At 45.7% G+C, this 17,162-nt stretch overlaps 1 protein-coding gene across 1 annotated transcript; it reads right to left on the bottom strand.

The window, feature by feature from the left end:
• Positions 1–6,379: 6,379 nt before the first annotated feature.
• Positions 6,380–9,429, bottom strand: LOC144479384 (perilipin-2-like). The gene is made up of 5 exons (XM_078198005.1): positions 9,367–9,429; positions 8,615–8,801; positions 8,333–8,523; positions 7,832–7,969; positions 6,380–6,781 (listed from the first exon to the last, which is right to left on the bottom strand). The coding sequence occupies exons 1-5, from the start codon at positions 9,427–9,429 to the stop codon at positions 6,380–6,382; spliced, it is 981 nt and encodes a 326-aa protein (XP_078054131.1).
• Between the last annotated feature and the right edge of the window lie 7,733 nt (positions 9,430–17,162).

The following is a 17,162-nucleotide window of genomic DNA, read 5'->3' as shown; positions in this document are numbered from 1 at the left end:
GCCAATTCAATGCTTAAATGGGCAATGCCCACTTAGGGGCAGCATCTTGCCACTGCTAGTATTCACCCAGCAGTGAGAAAGAAAGGTTCTACCCAGGAAACCCAAAGGGATCCAGCCTGCTGAGAGTCACCCCTTGACCTTGCTGCTGCCCCCTCCCCAGCCATGACCCCCAATCTTGCAAAATCCCTTCCACCATCACTATGTGCCTCTGTTCATGGTGATCTGAGGCCTTGAATATTTTATTGGTTTGTGGGACATGAGTGTCACTGGCTGGCCAGCAGTTATTGCCCATCCTTAGTTGTCCTTCTTGAAACTCTGCAGTCCACACAGTGGGTTGAACCACACTGCCAATAGGGAGGGAATGCCAGGATTTTGACCAAGAGACTGCAAAGGAACAGTATTATACAAATCAACCCTAGTTTATACTCAAAACTGCCAAGACATCCTCCCTCCGAACATCTATTTCCTCCAGCCTATTAGCCTGTAACACCTTCTCTTCCTCAAAAACATGGCCCCTCTCCTTGGTGAACACTGAAGAAAAGTATTCATTCATCACCTCGCCTATCTCTACTGACTCCATACACAAGTTCCCACTACTGTCCTTGACCGGCCCTAACCTCACCCTGGTCATTCTTTTATTCCTCACATAAGAGTAAAAAGCCTTGGGGTTTTCCTTGATCCGACCCGCCAAGGACTTCTCATGTCCCCTCCTAGCTCTCCTAAGCCCCTTTTTCAGCTCATTCCTTGCTAACTTGTAACCCTCAATCGAGCCATCTGAACCTTGTTTCCTCATCCCGACATGAGCTTCCCTCTTCCTTTTCACAAGACATTCCACCTCTTTTGTGAACCATGGTTCCCTCACTCGGCCATTTCCTCCCTGCCTGACAGGAACATACCTATCAAGGACATCCAGTATTTGTTCCTTGAAAAAATTCCACTTTTCATTAGTTCCTTTCTCTGACAGTTTCTGTTCCCAACTTATGCCCCCTAATTCTTGCCTAATCGCATCATAATTACCTCTCCCCCAATTGTAAACCTTGCCCTGCCGTACAGCCCTATCCCTCTCCATTGCAATAACAAAAGACACCGAATTGTGGTCACTATCTCCAAATTGCTCTCCCACAACCAAATCTAACACTTGGCCCGGTTCATTTCCCAGTACCAAATCCAATGTGGCCTCACCTCTAGTCGGCCCATCCACATATTGTGTCAGGAAACCCTCCCGCACACACTGCACAAAAACTGCCCCATCCAAACTATTTGACCTACAAAGGTTCCAATCAATATTTGGAAAGTTAAAGTCCCCCATGACAACTACCCTGTGACCCCCACACATATCCATAATCTGCTTAGCAATTTCTTCCTCCACATCTCTATTACTATTTGGGGGCCTATAGTAAACTCCTAGCAACGTGACCGCTCCTTTCCTATTTCTAACTTCAGCCCATATTACCTCAGTGTGCAGATCCCCCACGAAGTGCCTTTCCGCAGCCGTTAAACTATCCTTGATTAACAATGCCACTCCTCCACCTCTTTTACCAGCTTCCCTACACTTAGTGAAACATCTATACCCCGGAACGTCCAACAACCATTCCTGTCCTTGTTCTACCCACGTCTCCGTAATGGCCACAACATCGTAGTCCCAAGTACCAATCCACGCCCCAAGTTCATCTTCCTTGTTCCGGATGCTCCTTGCATTGAAGTAGACACACTTCAACCCACCTTCCTGTCTACCAGTACCCACCCTTGACCCTGATACCTTCCCCAATACCTCACCACCCTCACTGACTTCTGGACTACAACTCCCTTTCCCACTCCCCTGACAAATTAGTTTAAACCCCCCTGAAGAGCCGTAACAAATTTCCCTCCGAGGATATTGGTGCCCCTCTGGTTCAGGTGCACCCCGTCCTGTTTGTACAGGTCCCACCTTCCCCAGAACGTGTTCCAATTATCCACGTATCTGAAACCCTCCCTCCTACACCATCCCTGCAACCACATATTTAACTGCACTCTCTCCCTGTTCCTCAACTCGCTATCACGTGGTACCGGCAACGTACCAGAGATGACCACATGTTTCGTCTTGGCTCTCAGCTTCCAGCCCAGCTCCAGAAATTCCTGCTTTAAATCCCCGTCCCTTCTCTTACCTATGTCATTGGTACCAATGTGCACCACGACTTGTGACTGTTTCCCCTCCCCCTTCAGAATCTGGAAAACACGGTCTGAGACATCACGGACCTTGGCATCCGGTAGGCAACATACCATCCGTGAGTCTCTTTTGCTGCCACAGAACCTCCTATCTATCCCTCTAACTAACGAGTCCCCAATAACTATCGCCCTCCCGCTCTCCCCCTTTCCCTCCCGAGCCACAGAGACGGACACAGTGCTGGAGATCCTCTCACTGCGGCTCCCCACTGGTATGTCATCCCCCTCAACCGTATCCAAAGCGGAATACTTGTTGCTAAGGGGAACGACCACCGGGGATCCCTGCACGGACTGCTTCCTCCCAGCCCCTCTCACCGTCACCCATCTGTTTTCAATCCCCGGAGTAACTGTATTCCTAAAGCTTGTGTCTATGGCCATCTCTGCGTCCCTGATGATCCTAAGTTCATCCAACTCCAGCTCCAGTTCCCTAACACGGTTTTGGAGGAGCTGCAGATGGGTGCACTTCCCACAGGTGTAATCAGTAGGGACACTGTCGTCGTCCCTCACCTCAAACATAGTGCAAGAGGAACATTGCACTGCCTGCACACCCATCCCCTCTAGATACCTTGCCAGTACCAGGTAGAAAGTGCAAAAATGAATTCAAACTCACCCCTACTCGCCCTTTCTGCCTAAGCCCTGTGAGCCAAAGTCTTATAGCTCACACTCTGCTTCCCACACACTACACTGCCCGCTCCCGACGCTGCCCGCTGTATACTGGGAGGATGTCTTGGCAGTTTTGAATAAACTGAAGGTCGATAAGTCCCCTGGGCCTGATGAAATGTATCCTAGGATTCTTTGGGAGGCAAGGGATGAGATTGCAGAGCCTTTGGCGTTGATCTTTGGGTCCTCGCTGTCCACGGGGATGGTGCCAGAGGACTGGAGAATGGCGAATGTTGTTCCTCTGTTTAAGAAAGGGAATAGAAATGACCCTTGTAATTATAGACCGGTTAGTCTTACTTCGGTGGTTGGTAAATTGATGGAAAGGGTCCTTAGGGATGGGATTTACGACCATTTAGATAGATGCGGATTAATCCGAGATAGTCAGCACGGATTCGTGAAGGGCAAGTCGTGCCTCACAAATTTGATAGAATTTTTTGAGGAGGTAACTAAGTGTGTTGATGAAGGTAGGGCAGTTGATGTCATATACATGGATTTTAGTAAGGCGTTTGATAAGGTCCCCCATGGTCGGCTTATGATGAAAGTGAGGAGGTGTGGGATAGAGGGAAAGTTGGCCGATTGGATAGGCAACTGGCTGTCTGACCGAAGACAGAGGGTGGTGGTCGATGGAAAATTTTCGGATTGGAGGCAGGTTGCTAGCGGTGTGCCGCAGGGATCAGTGCTTGGTCCTCTGCTCTTTGTGATTTTTATTAATGACTTAGAGGAGGGGGCTGAAGGGTGGATCAGTAAATTTGCTGATGACACCAAGATTGGTGTAGTAGTGGATGAAGTGGAGGGCTGTTGTAGGCTGCAAAGAGACATAGATAGGATGCAAAGCTGGGCTGAAAAATGGCAAATGGAGTTTAACCCTGATAAATGTGAGGTGATTCATTTTGGTAGGACTAATTTAAATGTGGATTACAGGGTCAAAGGTAGGGTTCTGAAGACTGTGGAGGAACAGAGAGATCTTGGGGTCCATATCCACAGATCTCTAAAGGTTGCCACTCAAGTGGATAGAGCTGTGAAGAAGGCCTGTAGTGTGTTAGCTTTTATTAACAGGGGGTTGGAGTTTAAGAGCCGTGGGGTTATGCTGCAACTGTACAGGACCTTGGTGAGACCACATTTGGAATATTGTGTGCAGTTCTGGTCACCTCACTATAAGAAGGATGTGGAAGCGCTGGAAGGAGTGCAGAGGAGATTTACCAGGATGCTGCCTGGTTTGGAGGGTAGGTCATATGAGGAAAGGTTGAGGGAGCTAGGGCTATTCTCTCTGGAGCGGAGGAGGCTGAGGGGAGACTTAATAGAGGTGTATAAAATGATGAAGGGGATAGATAGAGTGAACGTTCAAAGACTATTTCCTCGGGTGGATGGAGCTATTACAAGGGGGCATAACTATAGGGTTCGTGGTGGGAGATACAGGACGGATATCAGAGGTAGGTTCTTTACGCAGAGAGTGGTTGGGGTGTGGAATGGACTGCCTGCAGTGATAGTGGAGTCAGACACTTTAGAAACATTTAAGCGGTTATTGGATAGGCACATGGAGCACACCAGGATGATAGGGAGTGGGATAGCTTGATCTTGGTTTCAGATAAAGCTCGGCACAACATCGTGGGCCGAAGGGCCTGTTCTGTGCTGTACTGTTCTATGTTCTATGTTCTATACAATCGATAAGGTGCAGAAAGGAAGCCAATTGGCAAGGATTACACAGCAAGAGGGATAGAATTATAAAAGTAGAAATGTGAGAATAGTGGTTGGGTGTCACATGGAGGATTATGGGCAATTCTATGCAACACACATCAGAAAAGATGTAACGACTTAAGGGAAAGTTTACTGGGGATGAGACTTAAGAAAATGAGGGTTGAATTAGAAGGGTTAGGTATTATATTCCCTGTGGCAAATGAGTCAGTCAGGTTAGAACTTTAACACCTTCGTCGATGATTGGAATGAATGAGGAGAATCTTATTTTCAGAGCTGTGAGGATTTAGATGCTGTACCCAAAGGCCCGCCCGAGCGTTCCCCTGCTCGGACGGAATTGCACATTGGCCCAAAGCCTAGACCTCCTCCCCCCCCCCCACCGGGTCAGGTGCCCCACTGCATGTGCCACCTCGCGGAAATGTCCTCCATGCCTTTTTCTACCGCGCGGAGGCATTTCCTGTACGGGCTGCTGCTGCTGCACTCCTTTCACTACCGTGTCCTCGCCTGTCGCCCGGCTACACCTTGGCGGGCCTTGTTGCCGCCGGGTGGCGGAGGTCCCTCTATGGAGGGATCGCCCCCAATTATCTTGGGGACCTGGGGTGGAGGGTGCTGCACGCAGCAGTGCCGTACAACCGTAGTTTTTTCCGGTTCACGGGCTCCCAAGACTGCCCTTTCTGTGGCCTTGTGGAGTCCGTGGACCATGTCTACGTTCTGTGTTTTAGGCTGCACACCCTTTTTGGTTTCCTGAAACACCTCTTACTGATGTTTTGTTTGCACTTCAGTCTCACGCTCCTGATCTACAGGCACCTGGTGCGGAGAGGGGCGGGTCAGTTTGCTGACCTCCTCGTGAACCTGCTCCTGGCGAGACGCGCCATCAATAGGTCCAGGCAGCGGGTGATTGACGGGGCCATCCATCCCGACTGTCTGCCCCTCTACCGCGGCTACATGTCTCTGGAGAGGGAGCATGTGGTGTCCACCAGCGCAGTTGACACCTTCCGCGACCGCTGGGCACCGCAGGGGCTGGGGTGTATTATCAACCCTGATAATCACCTTTTGGTTTGACGTTTTAAGTTTCCTTTCGACTTTGATTCGGGCTGTTCTCCCCTTCCTTTTGGGGAGCCACCCCTTTTACTTTGTCCCTAAGTTAATTTGAGTTCGTTTATTACGTTGGTACCCGAAAAAGCTACCCAAAGGCTTGATGGAAAACAGATTCCATTAATTTTAAGAGGGAATTGGACAAGGAGGAACTTATTGAAAGAGCACAATTGCTCAAAAAGCCAGCACAGGCACAATGGGATAAGTGGATCCAAGGTAGATATGATAGGACAATTATCAGATTAAAAGGAGCATTATACTAGGAAATTGAGAATGAACAGCTGGCTGGAGTGGGATAGAGGGCATTAGGCCTCAGCTTGTTTAATACCCCAAATGGGACCAATGTTTCCAGGCAAGGATTAGTTCTGATCGAATGAACTTAAAACACAGGAGCTAGTTGGCTAAGTATCTTGTGCTGGAGATCACTGTTAAAGGACCAGGATTACCTGTTGCTGAACAAGGGCAGAGATGGAACAAAGCAAGGCAAGTTGGTTACTTGCAGCACATGACCAGGAATAGGGTCAATATCCAAGGTTTGTCAATTTGGAGATTCCTGTTCACAAATTAGAATGGCAGACTAATGGAATTTGTATGCATTTGTTTATTATGACTAGAAAGTATATACAAGAGACAGTAGAATTTATCAGTAAGAAATTTTCAGCATGGTTCTTATTCAAGGCAGTTAATGTATTCCACAGCTATAATCATGCATTCAATAAATAATCTGAAGTTATGAAATAATCTCCTTTTCCTCCCTCTTTTGGGGCACAACCGCAGATTGCTTCATTGATGAACCCAGATGCTTCGGTTCTTCAGTGACCTGGGGGATGAAGGGTTCCACCAGCCAGTTAAGAGGTGTGGCATGAAGCAGGTAATCCATCACCCCTTCCAGTCCCTCATGGATCTTCAGCATTTGCTCTTTACTCTGGGTCAGGAATTGTGTGGAGAGATCTTGGAAAGAGGTGGCGGACGAAAGAGTGCTGTAGATCTCTTCTGCCAGTTTACACACATGCTGCACTTGATCCTCAATATTCTGAGGCAAACCACGAACATTTGAAGCCAGTGTTCGGCAGATGGTTTGGAGTTGATCAGAGAAATTCTGAGTCACAGCCAGTGACTGGGTTTCAAGTTGCTGCAATATTAAAAATGAAATTTAGTTTCAAGCCTATAACCCTTTTAGTAGCTGTTACTTTGGAAACTTGGGGTGAGTCATGAGGAAATGATAAGTCCTCTGCCCCTTCAAAGGAGACACCAGCTAACATCCAGACAGTTTGCAACTTTTGTCATTTAACGAAGATGAACTTCTGAAAGTCCCCATGTCACCAAGACCCATCTCCCTGTAATCCCTATTATTTTCAGTTTCCTGACCAGCCTTCCAAAAATTTGATGTCACGCCATTCCAAAACTGGCACCAAATCCAACTGATCCATTCCTTCCTAGTTTGAACCTCATCCTCAAAAGCTTCCATCATATATTCTCCCACCAATTTTGCACATACACCTTCACATCACTAATGCTCAAGATACATCTTGGATGGATGTTTTGTTGAAAGCAAGTTCTGGGCAAATGGAATAGCCCCTAGTGTTTTTAGTATTGACTGAAGGACAAAATGTTGCATTAACAGCCGACTCTTCTTGGAGTTAAAGGCCCAAGGTATTGACACCTTAAAATTAGTTCCACTGAAGGAAACCAACCCCATCCAAGGTTGACCTTTTGGAAGGATAAGATTTTGCTGCACTGTTTTATTAGTGGCAGGGCTAGTACTAAGTAACCAACTTCATTAGGGAAGAATGGCCTGCTTATAATTGCTGTCCTCTTTTCAGGTCAAACCAAACCAAGTAAACAAACTCAGATTAAATCAGAACAAAGTAAAAGGGGCAGCTCCCCAAAAAGGAGGGGGAACAGCCCGAACAGAAATCAAAGTACAAAGGAAACTTAAAAACATCAAATTAAAATGTGATTATTAGGGTCAATAATGCACCCCAACCCGTGGTGCCCAGCGGGCACGGAAAGCGTCAACCTCGCCCGTGGACACCGCATGCTCCCTCTCCAGGGACACCTGGCCGCGAACGTAGCCACGGTAGAGGGGAAGACAGTCAGGAGAAAACCTTCACCAGAATGGCTGCCCTTTCATGTCTCTTGGTTAGAAGTGTGAGACTATTATTGGATATCAAGTTCTTACTTCAGGTTTTTCAGACAGTTCCTCTTGAGCTTGATCACTTGGCTGGTGTTTTTTCCAGTCGAGTAGGACCCGATTTAGTTTGACTTGAATATCTTGTAGTTTGTTTGCTGATTCAGCCTCTTTCTTGGTTATTTCAATCTGGAAATACAATGACAAGTTATGTTATTGAAGAATCCCAAAAATTGTTGGGTTAACTTAACAGAAGCATCCTCATACAGAGACCACTGAGAATTGAAGAATCAAGCATGAATCTCAGATGCAGAGGAAAAGGATATCAAGGCATAGCATGCAAAGAGATTTATCAGGTAATGGGGAAGGAAACAAGTAAAAACTGTTGCAACCATATTTCACAGAATGGTTAAATCAGCCCAATTAGTCCATGCAAGACTCAATTAGCACAACTTTCCTAATGAGTTTGCCTGCCACTATAAACAGGAATTTTACTAGATGCAGTTTCTCAAGCACAGTTAATGTGGCATCTACAATCAAGACTTGTCTTACCAGATCTACAAGGTTTTGGAGATGAGAGAGTGTTTCCTGGCCAATCTCCTTGGCTCTCTGTATTTTGGCTACAGAATACTCATATGCACGATTGCGAACCTTAGAGGATAAAGATCCCAAACGTACATAATTCTGTTCCACTACTGTTGCTGTATCAGAACCATCAATAGGAGTGGCCACTTTAGCCAAAGCTGAAATAGAAAGGAAGTCAAGTCTTCAGGTTGAAGATCAGCAATGATTAAAAATTGATTTATAAAAGATGACAGTACAAAGTTTAGATACCTAGTTCTTCCTTGGTCACAGGAAGGTAGTGATCAACTAGTTCCTCAGGTTTGATGAGAGAAATATCCACACCAGTCGCCACAAGTCGACACACAATACTGGCATCCTCAACCACAACAGCTTTAGTTTGTTCCAGTTGACCTTGTACATCACTCAGGGTCACTAGATTCCCAGTTTCAACAAGGGCCTGTAACACATTGGGATGTGGCAGCTCAATCTGATGATTACAAGTTATGTAACATGCAGATCTATAAGTATATTGCACCTTTAAAAATTCTAGCCAAATTCTGGAGACCATTTTTGACCCCAACATATGCAGTGGTCTTCACTCCAGGGTTTGATTTGAAATAAGGGCATTATATTAGATTAGCAGCTTCAAGAGTTTGAAAGTTTTAATTAGAGTGAAATTAAATTACACTCTTTGGGAATTTGGATGAATCAGGGAAACTGCCATAATTTTAGGCATTATTCAGTACTCCAAGTCAAACAGCTAAAACATTTAATTGTATATTTAAGAAATTTAATTGAACCAAATGCCTTAATTGCTAACAATTCTATTTTCTTCAGGAGACTTCATGGCAGTTAACTCAATAGAATTAAAATGTTAGACCCAACTCACTGCACAGCTGATTGCTTGGTTATTTAGCCAAGACAGACATGTTACTAAAACTTGGCTCTTTCCTATCCAAGCAACTAAAGTACATTTAAAATATGTTAACATTTCATTCCATCATACCCCTAGCAGTAACTACCTGGTTACCACTTTCTTGGCTTTCTGCAACTTTGGAAAGCTGTTCTTCTGTTGTGGATGCCATGCTGAGCCAATGATATCTGCAGAGGAGGTTAAAAAGGGGTCACCATTTTAAAAGGGAATAAAAATCATGCAGTAATGCTTAGCACTGCTGCCTCACAGCACCAGGGACCCAAGTTCAATTCCAGCCTTGGGTGAGTGTCTCCACATGTCTGCATGGGTTTGCTCCAGCTTCTTCTCAGCCCAAAGGTGTGCAGCTTAGGTTGATTGGCCATATGCTAAATTGTTCAAGTCAGGGTTTAGCAGGGTAAATACATAGGACCTGGGTGGGATTGTTGTCAGCACAGGCTCAATGGGCCAAATGGCTTCCTTCTGCACTGTAGGGATTCTATGATACTGATTCTTATAGAAGGAACAGATCTACAAACAAAAATATGTAACTTCATGTCTGCCTTCACACCAATTTGTAACTTTAAAAAACCTACAAGTCACAGACAACCAAAACATGGTTCTATTAAAAACAACCTACAAGCTTCTCATTTGTCTAGCAAAAATTAAAACCCATCTCATTAACTCACACTACTTTACCAGCCCACTCTTTACTCACCTCCTCTCTTGTAGCAGCTTGTGCAATACATTTATATACTGATCAGGTGGTGGTAGTTGTTTTTATACTAACCAATAGAAACCCAGAGACAATAGAAAAAGAACAAACCTACTGTCATCGACCAATGTTGAGAGTCAATTTTTTTTATTCTTTTAGGGCAAACCAAATAAAGCAACTCAATTGAACTCAGGGACAAAGTAAACGGGGCAGCTCCCCAAAAAGAGGGGGAACAACCCAATCAGAAACAAAGTGCAAAGGAATCTTAAAACATCAAATCAAAATGTGATTATCGGGGTCTATAATGCACCCCAGCCCCTGCGGTGCCCAACGGGCGCGGAAGGTGTCAACTGCGCCCGTGGACACCGCATGCTCCCTCTCCAGGGATACCTGGCCGCGAACGTAGCCACGGTAGAGGGGCAGATAGTCAGGACGGACGACCCCGTCGACCGCCCGCTGCCTGGACCTGTTGAGAGTCAATTTTTTTGACAAACCAATTAAACAAAATCAAATTAACTGAGGGACAAATTAAAAGGGGCAAATCCCAAACGGAGGGGAACCACCCGAAACAAAGGACAAAGTGGAAAGGAAACTCAAAGCATCAAATCAAAATGTAACTAAAGGGGTCAATAATGCACCCCAGTCTCTGTGGTGCCCAGCGGGCATGGAAGGCCACAACAGTGCCTTCAGACGCCACTTACTTCTTCTCCTGGGGAACCCAGCCGCAAATGTAGAGGGGCAGACAGTCAGGTCGGATGACTCCCTCAGTTGCCTGCTGCCTGGACCTATTAATGCAAGTTTGGACAGGCCCAGGAGCAGGTTCACAAGGAAGTCCTCTACCCCCCTCCTCCCCCTCTCCGCACCCCCCTCTCCTGCCCCCCCCCCACTCCACCCCCTCCGCCCCCCCCTCCGTTCCCCTCCACTCCCTCCTCCCCCTCTCCCCAAATCCCCTCCTCCCTCCTCCCTCACTCCCCCCCCCCCCATCCCTCCCCTCCCCCCTCTGCCCTCCCCCTCCAATGGATTGTGACATGTGTACTAAAATGAAAACACCACGTGCTGGAAGAACCCAGCAGGTTTAGCAGCATCTGTGGAAAGAGAAACAGAGTTACTGTTTCAAGCCCAATATGACTTCTATGGAACTGGCTGGCCAGCATTTATTGCCCATCCCTAGTTACCCTTGGAGGGCAGTTGAGAATCAGTAACATTGCTGTGGCTCTGGAGTCACATGTAGGCCAGACCGGGTAAGGATGGCAGATTTCCATCCCGAAAGTACATTAATGAACCAGATGGGTTTTTCCAACAATCGACAATGGTGTCACGCTCATCAGTAGATTCTTAATTCCAGAATTTTAAAAATTGAATTCAAATTCCACCATCTATCGTGGCAGAACCGGGACCCCAGAACATTAACTGAGTTTCTGGATTAATAGTCTAGCGATAATACCCCAAGACTGTTGCATCCCCTGTTGGGCTTCACTGGAACATTGTAGTAGATCGATGACAGAAATGTGAATGTTTTTATGATTCAAGTCAGAAACTCCAAGGTGTTTTATGAAGTCTAGATCATAGATTTTGCACTTTGAATTTTGGCATGGGTAAACATAAGATGATTCACTTCGGGTATGATTCAAATGACCCACTAGGGGGCTTTTATCAAACAAAGTTTATTTAAAAATACAGTTAACACATAGAAAGACAATTCGCAAGAACTTTTACCGATTACAAACAAGAAATAAAACAACCATGGTATTGTACGAACATTAACAGCTCAATGTACTGTTCCAACACAACATTCTTACCAACACACCGCCCTGGTTTTAGCACAGAAAATATATGTGCTCACATGATTTTCCAGCTCTGCAATACCTGCTATGAATTAGTCTTTTGGTTGGAGCATTGAAACTCTGACGTCTCCGTCCTGTAGTTCCCAGCATACCTCGAGGTAGAGATCGAGCCACTGCTTGCCTCCAGCTAGTAAATCACCAACAGCAAAGCTTTCACTCCAGAAAGGCAAGAAAGTCTGGTTCCAACTAGCCAGCAGAAGTTCCAATACTAGGGAGAGAAGCAAAAACACCTCACCCAGCCTGGAATCAAAACACCTTCTAGCTAGCCAAACTGAAAGTGAGTCCTTGGATTCCTCTGTGAACAAACCATTTGACCATGACCTGTCAACCAACCTTCCCCCCCACCCCCAACAATTCAAAAGGGCTGTGAACTCATCAAACTCCAAGACATTGTATTAGGCCCAAATTAATAATAAACAAAAGCCTTTTATATGACTTCAACAGACATTACGGCAACGATATAACAAAAATATAGCAAAGGAACAGGATCAAAATACATTCCTTAAAGGCACAGTAGCGTCACATCGCGAGAGCAAGATGGTGAATTGGAATGGCAAGTGACTGGATGGTTCGTGTCATGCCTGTGGACTGAGTGAAGATGTTCTTCAAAGCCGTCACTCAGTCTGCGTTTAATCCACTAGTGTAAAGAAGACTGCACTGTGAGCAGTGAATACAGTAGATCAAATTGAAATAAGTACATATAAATCACTGCTTCACTTGGAAGGAATGTGTGGGGCATTGGACAGTAAGAAGAGAGGAGACAAAGCTTCTTTCAGTCGAAGATCCACCCTCCCCGCCAACCACCACCACCACCACCCACCTCACTCATTATGGTTGACAGTGTTACCATGGGATCTAACCCCACTACTCCACAAGCCACACCATCAGTTTAAACGTTTAATTCACTCACCAAGATGGCCAATTATTTACCTTCACTGCTGTTAGACCCAGAATAAAAGTTACTTGAACCAGGCTTCTTTTAATAAACTCATAAAGATTGACTTATTATAAAACAAAATTTCCTTTGCTGAAACAAAGTGCAAGAACTGGTAGACACACAATTGTATTCTGGAAGTATAACCATGTATCCATTTTTGAAACTACCCCAGCATGCACATGCAAATGAACAAAACAAAGGACAAACGGGTACGGTCTTTGCAGAGATTGGCTATGGTGGATCAGCTTTATAACATAAAGGATAAAGTCCACAGGATTTTTGATGCTGTCAATCTAGAGCTCTCTTGTGTGAAGATGGGCCACTGGTCCAAGTAGATGTCTGAAGGTTCTTACCAACAGAGATTTGGCGTGGAGGAGAATGTAGAGCTAGATCAACTCTTCCTGCCTCAGCTTTGCAGGGTTCCAAATGCAGACAAGTTATGCTGAGATGAGAATTCCCTGGCTGCAGTTTGATAATGAGAAATGGAATTTCAGGAAATGCAGGGAGAAAGCAAGTTTGGGCAACCTATCTCCTCAGCTTATTCCCCAAAACACAATGATTTCAAAAACAACAGTTCCAAAACTTATCTCTATCGTGTGATTTCCAGTAAATGACCAGCCATTGCCATTGGAGAAACTAAACTTAGACTGAATGGTCACTTTGCTGAAAACCTTCATTCAGTCCGCAAGTATGACCCTGACCTTTCTGTCACTTGCCATTTCAATTCACCACCTTGTTCTCATGCTCACTTTGTTGTCCACGGTTTGCTACAATGTTCCAGTGAAGCTCACACAAACTGCAGGAACCGCATCTCATCTTCCATTTTGGTGATTTGCAACCTTCTGGACTCACCACTTGAGTTCAACAACTTCAGACAATGAACCCTGTGCTCCACTTCTTTCTACCCAAGTGCCACTCAGTATCTTTTGTCATGTTATTGCTTTCAGGCAGCACTGACCTTTATCCTACACGTAACACATTCTGCTATTTTGCTTTCAGGCAGTGCTGACCTTATTCTCCCATTAACACCTACTCTGGACAAATGCTTTGTATCTTCAATATGATCCTTACCACTCCCTTTGACTTGTGTTCCATGAATATATTTTGTCATTTAATCTCCCCCGCTCTCTAACCTATCCCATACCTTCTCTTTTGCTCCACCTGTCCCTCCCCCCTTTTTCAATACATACAACTCATCACACTCTTGCCTCCCCTCAGTGCCAAAGAAGAGTCATATTGGACTCAAAAACATTAACTCTGTTTCTCTCTCCACAGATGCTACCAGAGGTTTTGCAGCACTTCCTGTTTTGACTTCAGACCTCCAAACTGGAATTTTACCGCATTGCCCGCCCGAGGCTTGTAAGATCCTGCCTGAGGCCAACAGAGAATGCCGTTCTGCGAGTCTCGCCCACCACAGAATCGGGACAAGCAAGGCGGTAAAATTCCAGCACCCGAATCCATAGTATGTTGCTTTTATTATATGACATCTGTACTGCTCGTTTGATGCCAGACCGCTATTTTTGAACTCCATGCTCCAATCTACTCCTTGTCTTAACCTCTCACAACTGAGCACCTACTAAATTAAAGACCCCGACCCACACTATTTAAAGGGATGATGAAATTCCTTCAGGTTTGATGCTGGATTTTTTCTTCTGGCCGCTGCTACCATTGTACTTGTTTTTGGAGCTTTTCTGTACATGTTTGGATGGTGTCGGTCTGGCTGGTGCAGTGAAGCGAGGCCCATTTTTGTTGATTTAAAAGATTGTGCTAAAACAAAGGAATGGCCTGGTTGTGCTTCCTCTGGGAGTTGAGCATCGCCGGGGACATCAAAAGATGACAAGCTGCAAGAAGAGGGAAGACAGGGAGAGGGGCGTTCAGCAGGAGGCCACATCTTACCTCAGTTTCAGCGATGACTAATGTTTGACATCCTTGCATCATCAAAGAGGTTGTAACTGAAATCTGACAAGTACTGTTGCCACCACGCAACCTTAAAACAGGACAAGGCCACCACTGCTTGCAGCAGCTGTTGTGAAGTTAGTATTTAAAATTATAAAAAATTGTAAAATGCTAAGAGTTGTAAAATTGTCTATTTAAAAGATGGTTTAGGTTTTTCTGTACAAAAGAGAAGCAGTGCAGTACACAGAGAACACCGAGTGAAACATTATATCGCTAGCCTAGACAGTGGTGCTGCCAAGACGACAGGTTGTTTTTGAATTTTATTTTGAATTTTTAGGTTCTACCTAGGAAGCCCAAAGGGATCCATCCTGCTGAGAGTCGCCCCTTGACCTTACTGCTGACTCACTCCCCACCCATGACCCCCAATCCTGCAAAATCCTTCACCAATCACACCAAATGTAGCATCCCCACCTGCCAACAGTTCCCATCGCTGGCAGAACTTTCCACCCACTAAACTTTGTTCCTGTCCATTGGTTAGACCTAGGACAACCCTGGGATTTAAAGATATGCTTTAGGGTTACTCCACCAATGGCTCCGCCAACAATTGAGCTTCTTAGCGTAGAACTGAGTCACCCAAGACAGGATGGCTCCAGCTTTGATCCTCGCTGAAGTGATGTTACACCTGGGCTGAATGAAGGGAGTGGAAGATCAGTCAGGGCTCTGGCTTGTCACTGTTCACCAACAATTGCCGTTGCAAAGTGTGAATGCCAATGTTTGAAGAGGACCAGAATGTACCAATTCATAGCTTTCTGACAATTACCCTCGAGATGTGTATGGTGCGGGTGGCAGGGTGGCACAGTGGCTAGCACTGCCACCTCACAGCTCCAGGGACTCGGGTTCGATTCCCGGCTTGGGTCACTGTCTCTGTGGAGTCTGCATGTTCTCCTTGTGTCTGCGTGGGTTTCCTCCGGGTGCTGCGGTTTCCTCCCACAGTCCAAAGATGTGCGGGTTAGGTGGATTGGCTATGCTAAAGTGCCCCTTAGTGTCACGGGGACTAGCCAAGGTAAATGCATGGGGTTGTAGGTATAGGGCCTGGGTGGGATTGTGGGCAGTGCAGACTCAATGGGCCGAATGGCTTCTTTCTACACTGTAGAATTCTATGAACTAATACAGTCACAAGACAAGTTAGAAGTTCATTATTGGGCGAGGGAGATTATTTGACTCAGTTCACTCATATTCAGCCCTAGTCTCCCCATGGCTCCGTGCAGTTGGGCCTGAAAACATTCCAGGGTGTTTGGAATGGAAGTCTGTTGGTGTGCTGACCACTTGTGTTTTTTTAAACTGCCCAAAAGCTAACTCTTGCAGCTGTTGGAAATCTGAAACAAGAACACCAAATGCTGGAAACACTCAGCAGATCAGACAGCATCTAGAGAGAAGAGACTCGCTTTAAGAGTGTGAATTGTGTGTCAAAATTTTACAAAGAAATAGTATTTTATAACAGGACAAGAGACTGGGGAAGGGGGGGGGGAAATACAGACATACTTGAAAAATAATAGAATGATTGAAATAATATGCAAATTAGGAGATGGTTGGGTGGCAGACATACAGGAGACAACGGGCAAAATTGAATGCCCTCCACCATGAGGAGTTTGAAGGTGGGGGCATTTAATTAGGCAGAAGGGCACCATGCTGCCTTCCTGCTATTGCCTTAAGACCATGGTGGCAAGGCCACTGGACAGCCTCCCTGCCCCATTGCCAATTCAGGTGCTTAAATGGGCAATGCCCACTTAGGGGCAGCATCTTGTCATTGCTATTCACCCAGCAGCGAGAAAGAAAGGTTCTATCCAGGAAGCCCAAAGGGATCCAGCCTGCTGAGAGTCACCCCTTGACCTTGCTGCTGATCCCCTCTCCACCCATGATTCCCAATCTTGCAAAATCACTTTCATCATCACTATGTGCCTGTGTCCATGGCGATCCGAGGCCTTGAATTTTTTATGTATTTGTGGGATATGGGGTCACTGGCTGGCCAGCAGTTATTGCCCATCCTTAGTTGCCTCTAGGTGGTGAGCTGCCTTCTTAATACTCTGCAGTCCACACACTTTGGGTTGAGCCACAATGCCATTAGGGAGGGAATGCCAGGATTTTGACCCAGAGACTGCAAAGGAACAGTATTATACAATCGATAAAGTGCAGAAAGGAAGCCAATTGGCATGGACTACACAAGGTGGATAGAATTATAAAAGTAGAAATGAGAGGCGATGGCCTAGTGGTATTATCACTTGACTATTACTCCAGAAACCCAGATAACATTCGGAGGACCTGGGTTCAAACACCACCATGGCAGATATTGGAATTTGAATTCAAAAAAAAAATCTAGAATTAAGAGTCTACTGATGACCACGAAACCAGTCAGAAAAACCCACCTGGGTCACTAATGTCCTTTAGGGAAGGAAATCTGCTGTCCTTACATACATGTGACTCTAAAGCCACAGAATGTGGTTGACTCCTAGGGTGGC

This window comes from Mustelus asterias, chromosome 26 (assembly GCF_964213995.1).
Source record: "Mustelus asterias chromosome 26, sMusAst1.hap1.1, whole genome shotgun sequence".
NCBI classification, from domain to species: domain Eukaryota; kingdom Metazoa; phylum Chordata; class Chondrichthyes; order Carcharhiniformes; family Triakidae; genus Mustelus; species Mustelus asterias.
The sequence above is the reverse complement of the archived record's forward strand: the minus strand, read 5'-3'. Positions and strand labels throughout refer to the sequence as shown.

Coding starts and splice junctions, on each gene's coding strand:
- LOC144479384 (XM_078198005.1), bottom strand. CDS start 9,429: ATGGCATCCACAACAGAAGAACAGCTTTCCAAAGTTGCAGAAAGCCAA. Junction 8,524..8,614: donor TGTGACCAAGGAAGAACTAG/GTATCTAAACTT, acceptor TTTCTATTTCAG/CTTTGGCTAAAGTGGCCACT. Junction 6,782..7,831: donor AACTGTCTGAAAAACCTGAA/GTAAGAACTTGA, acceptor TTAATATTGCAG/CAACTTGAAACCCAGTCACT.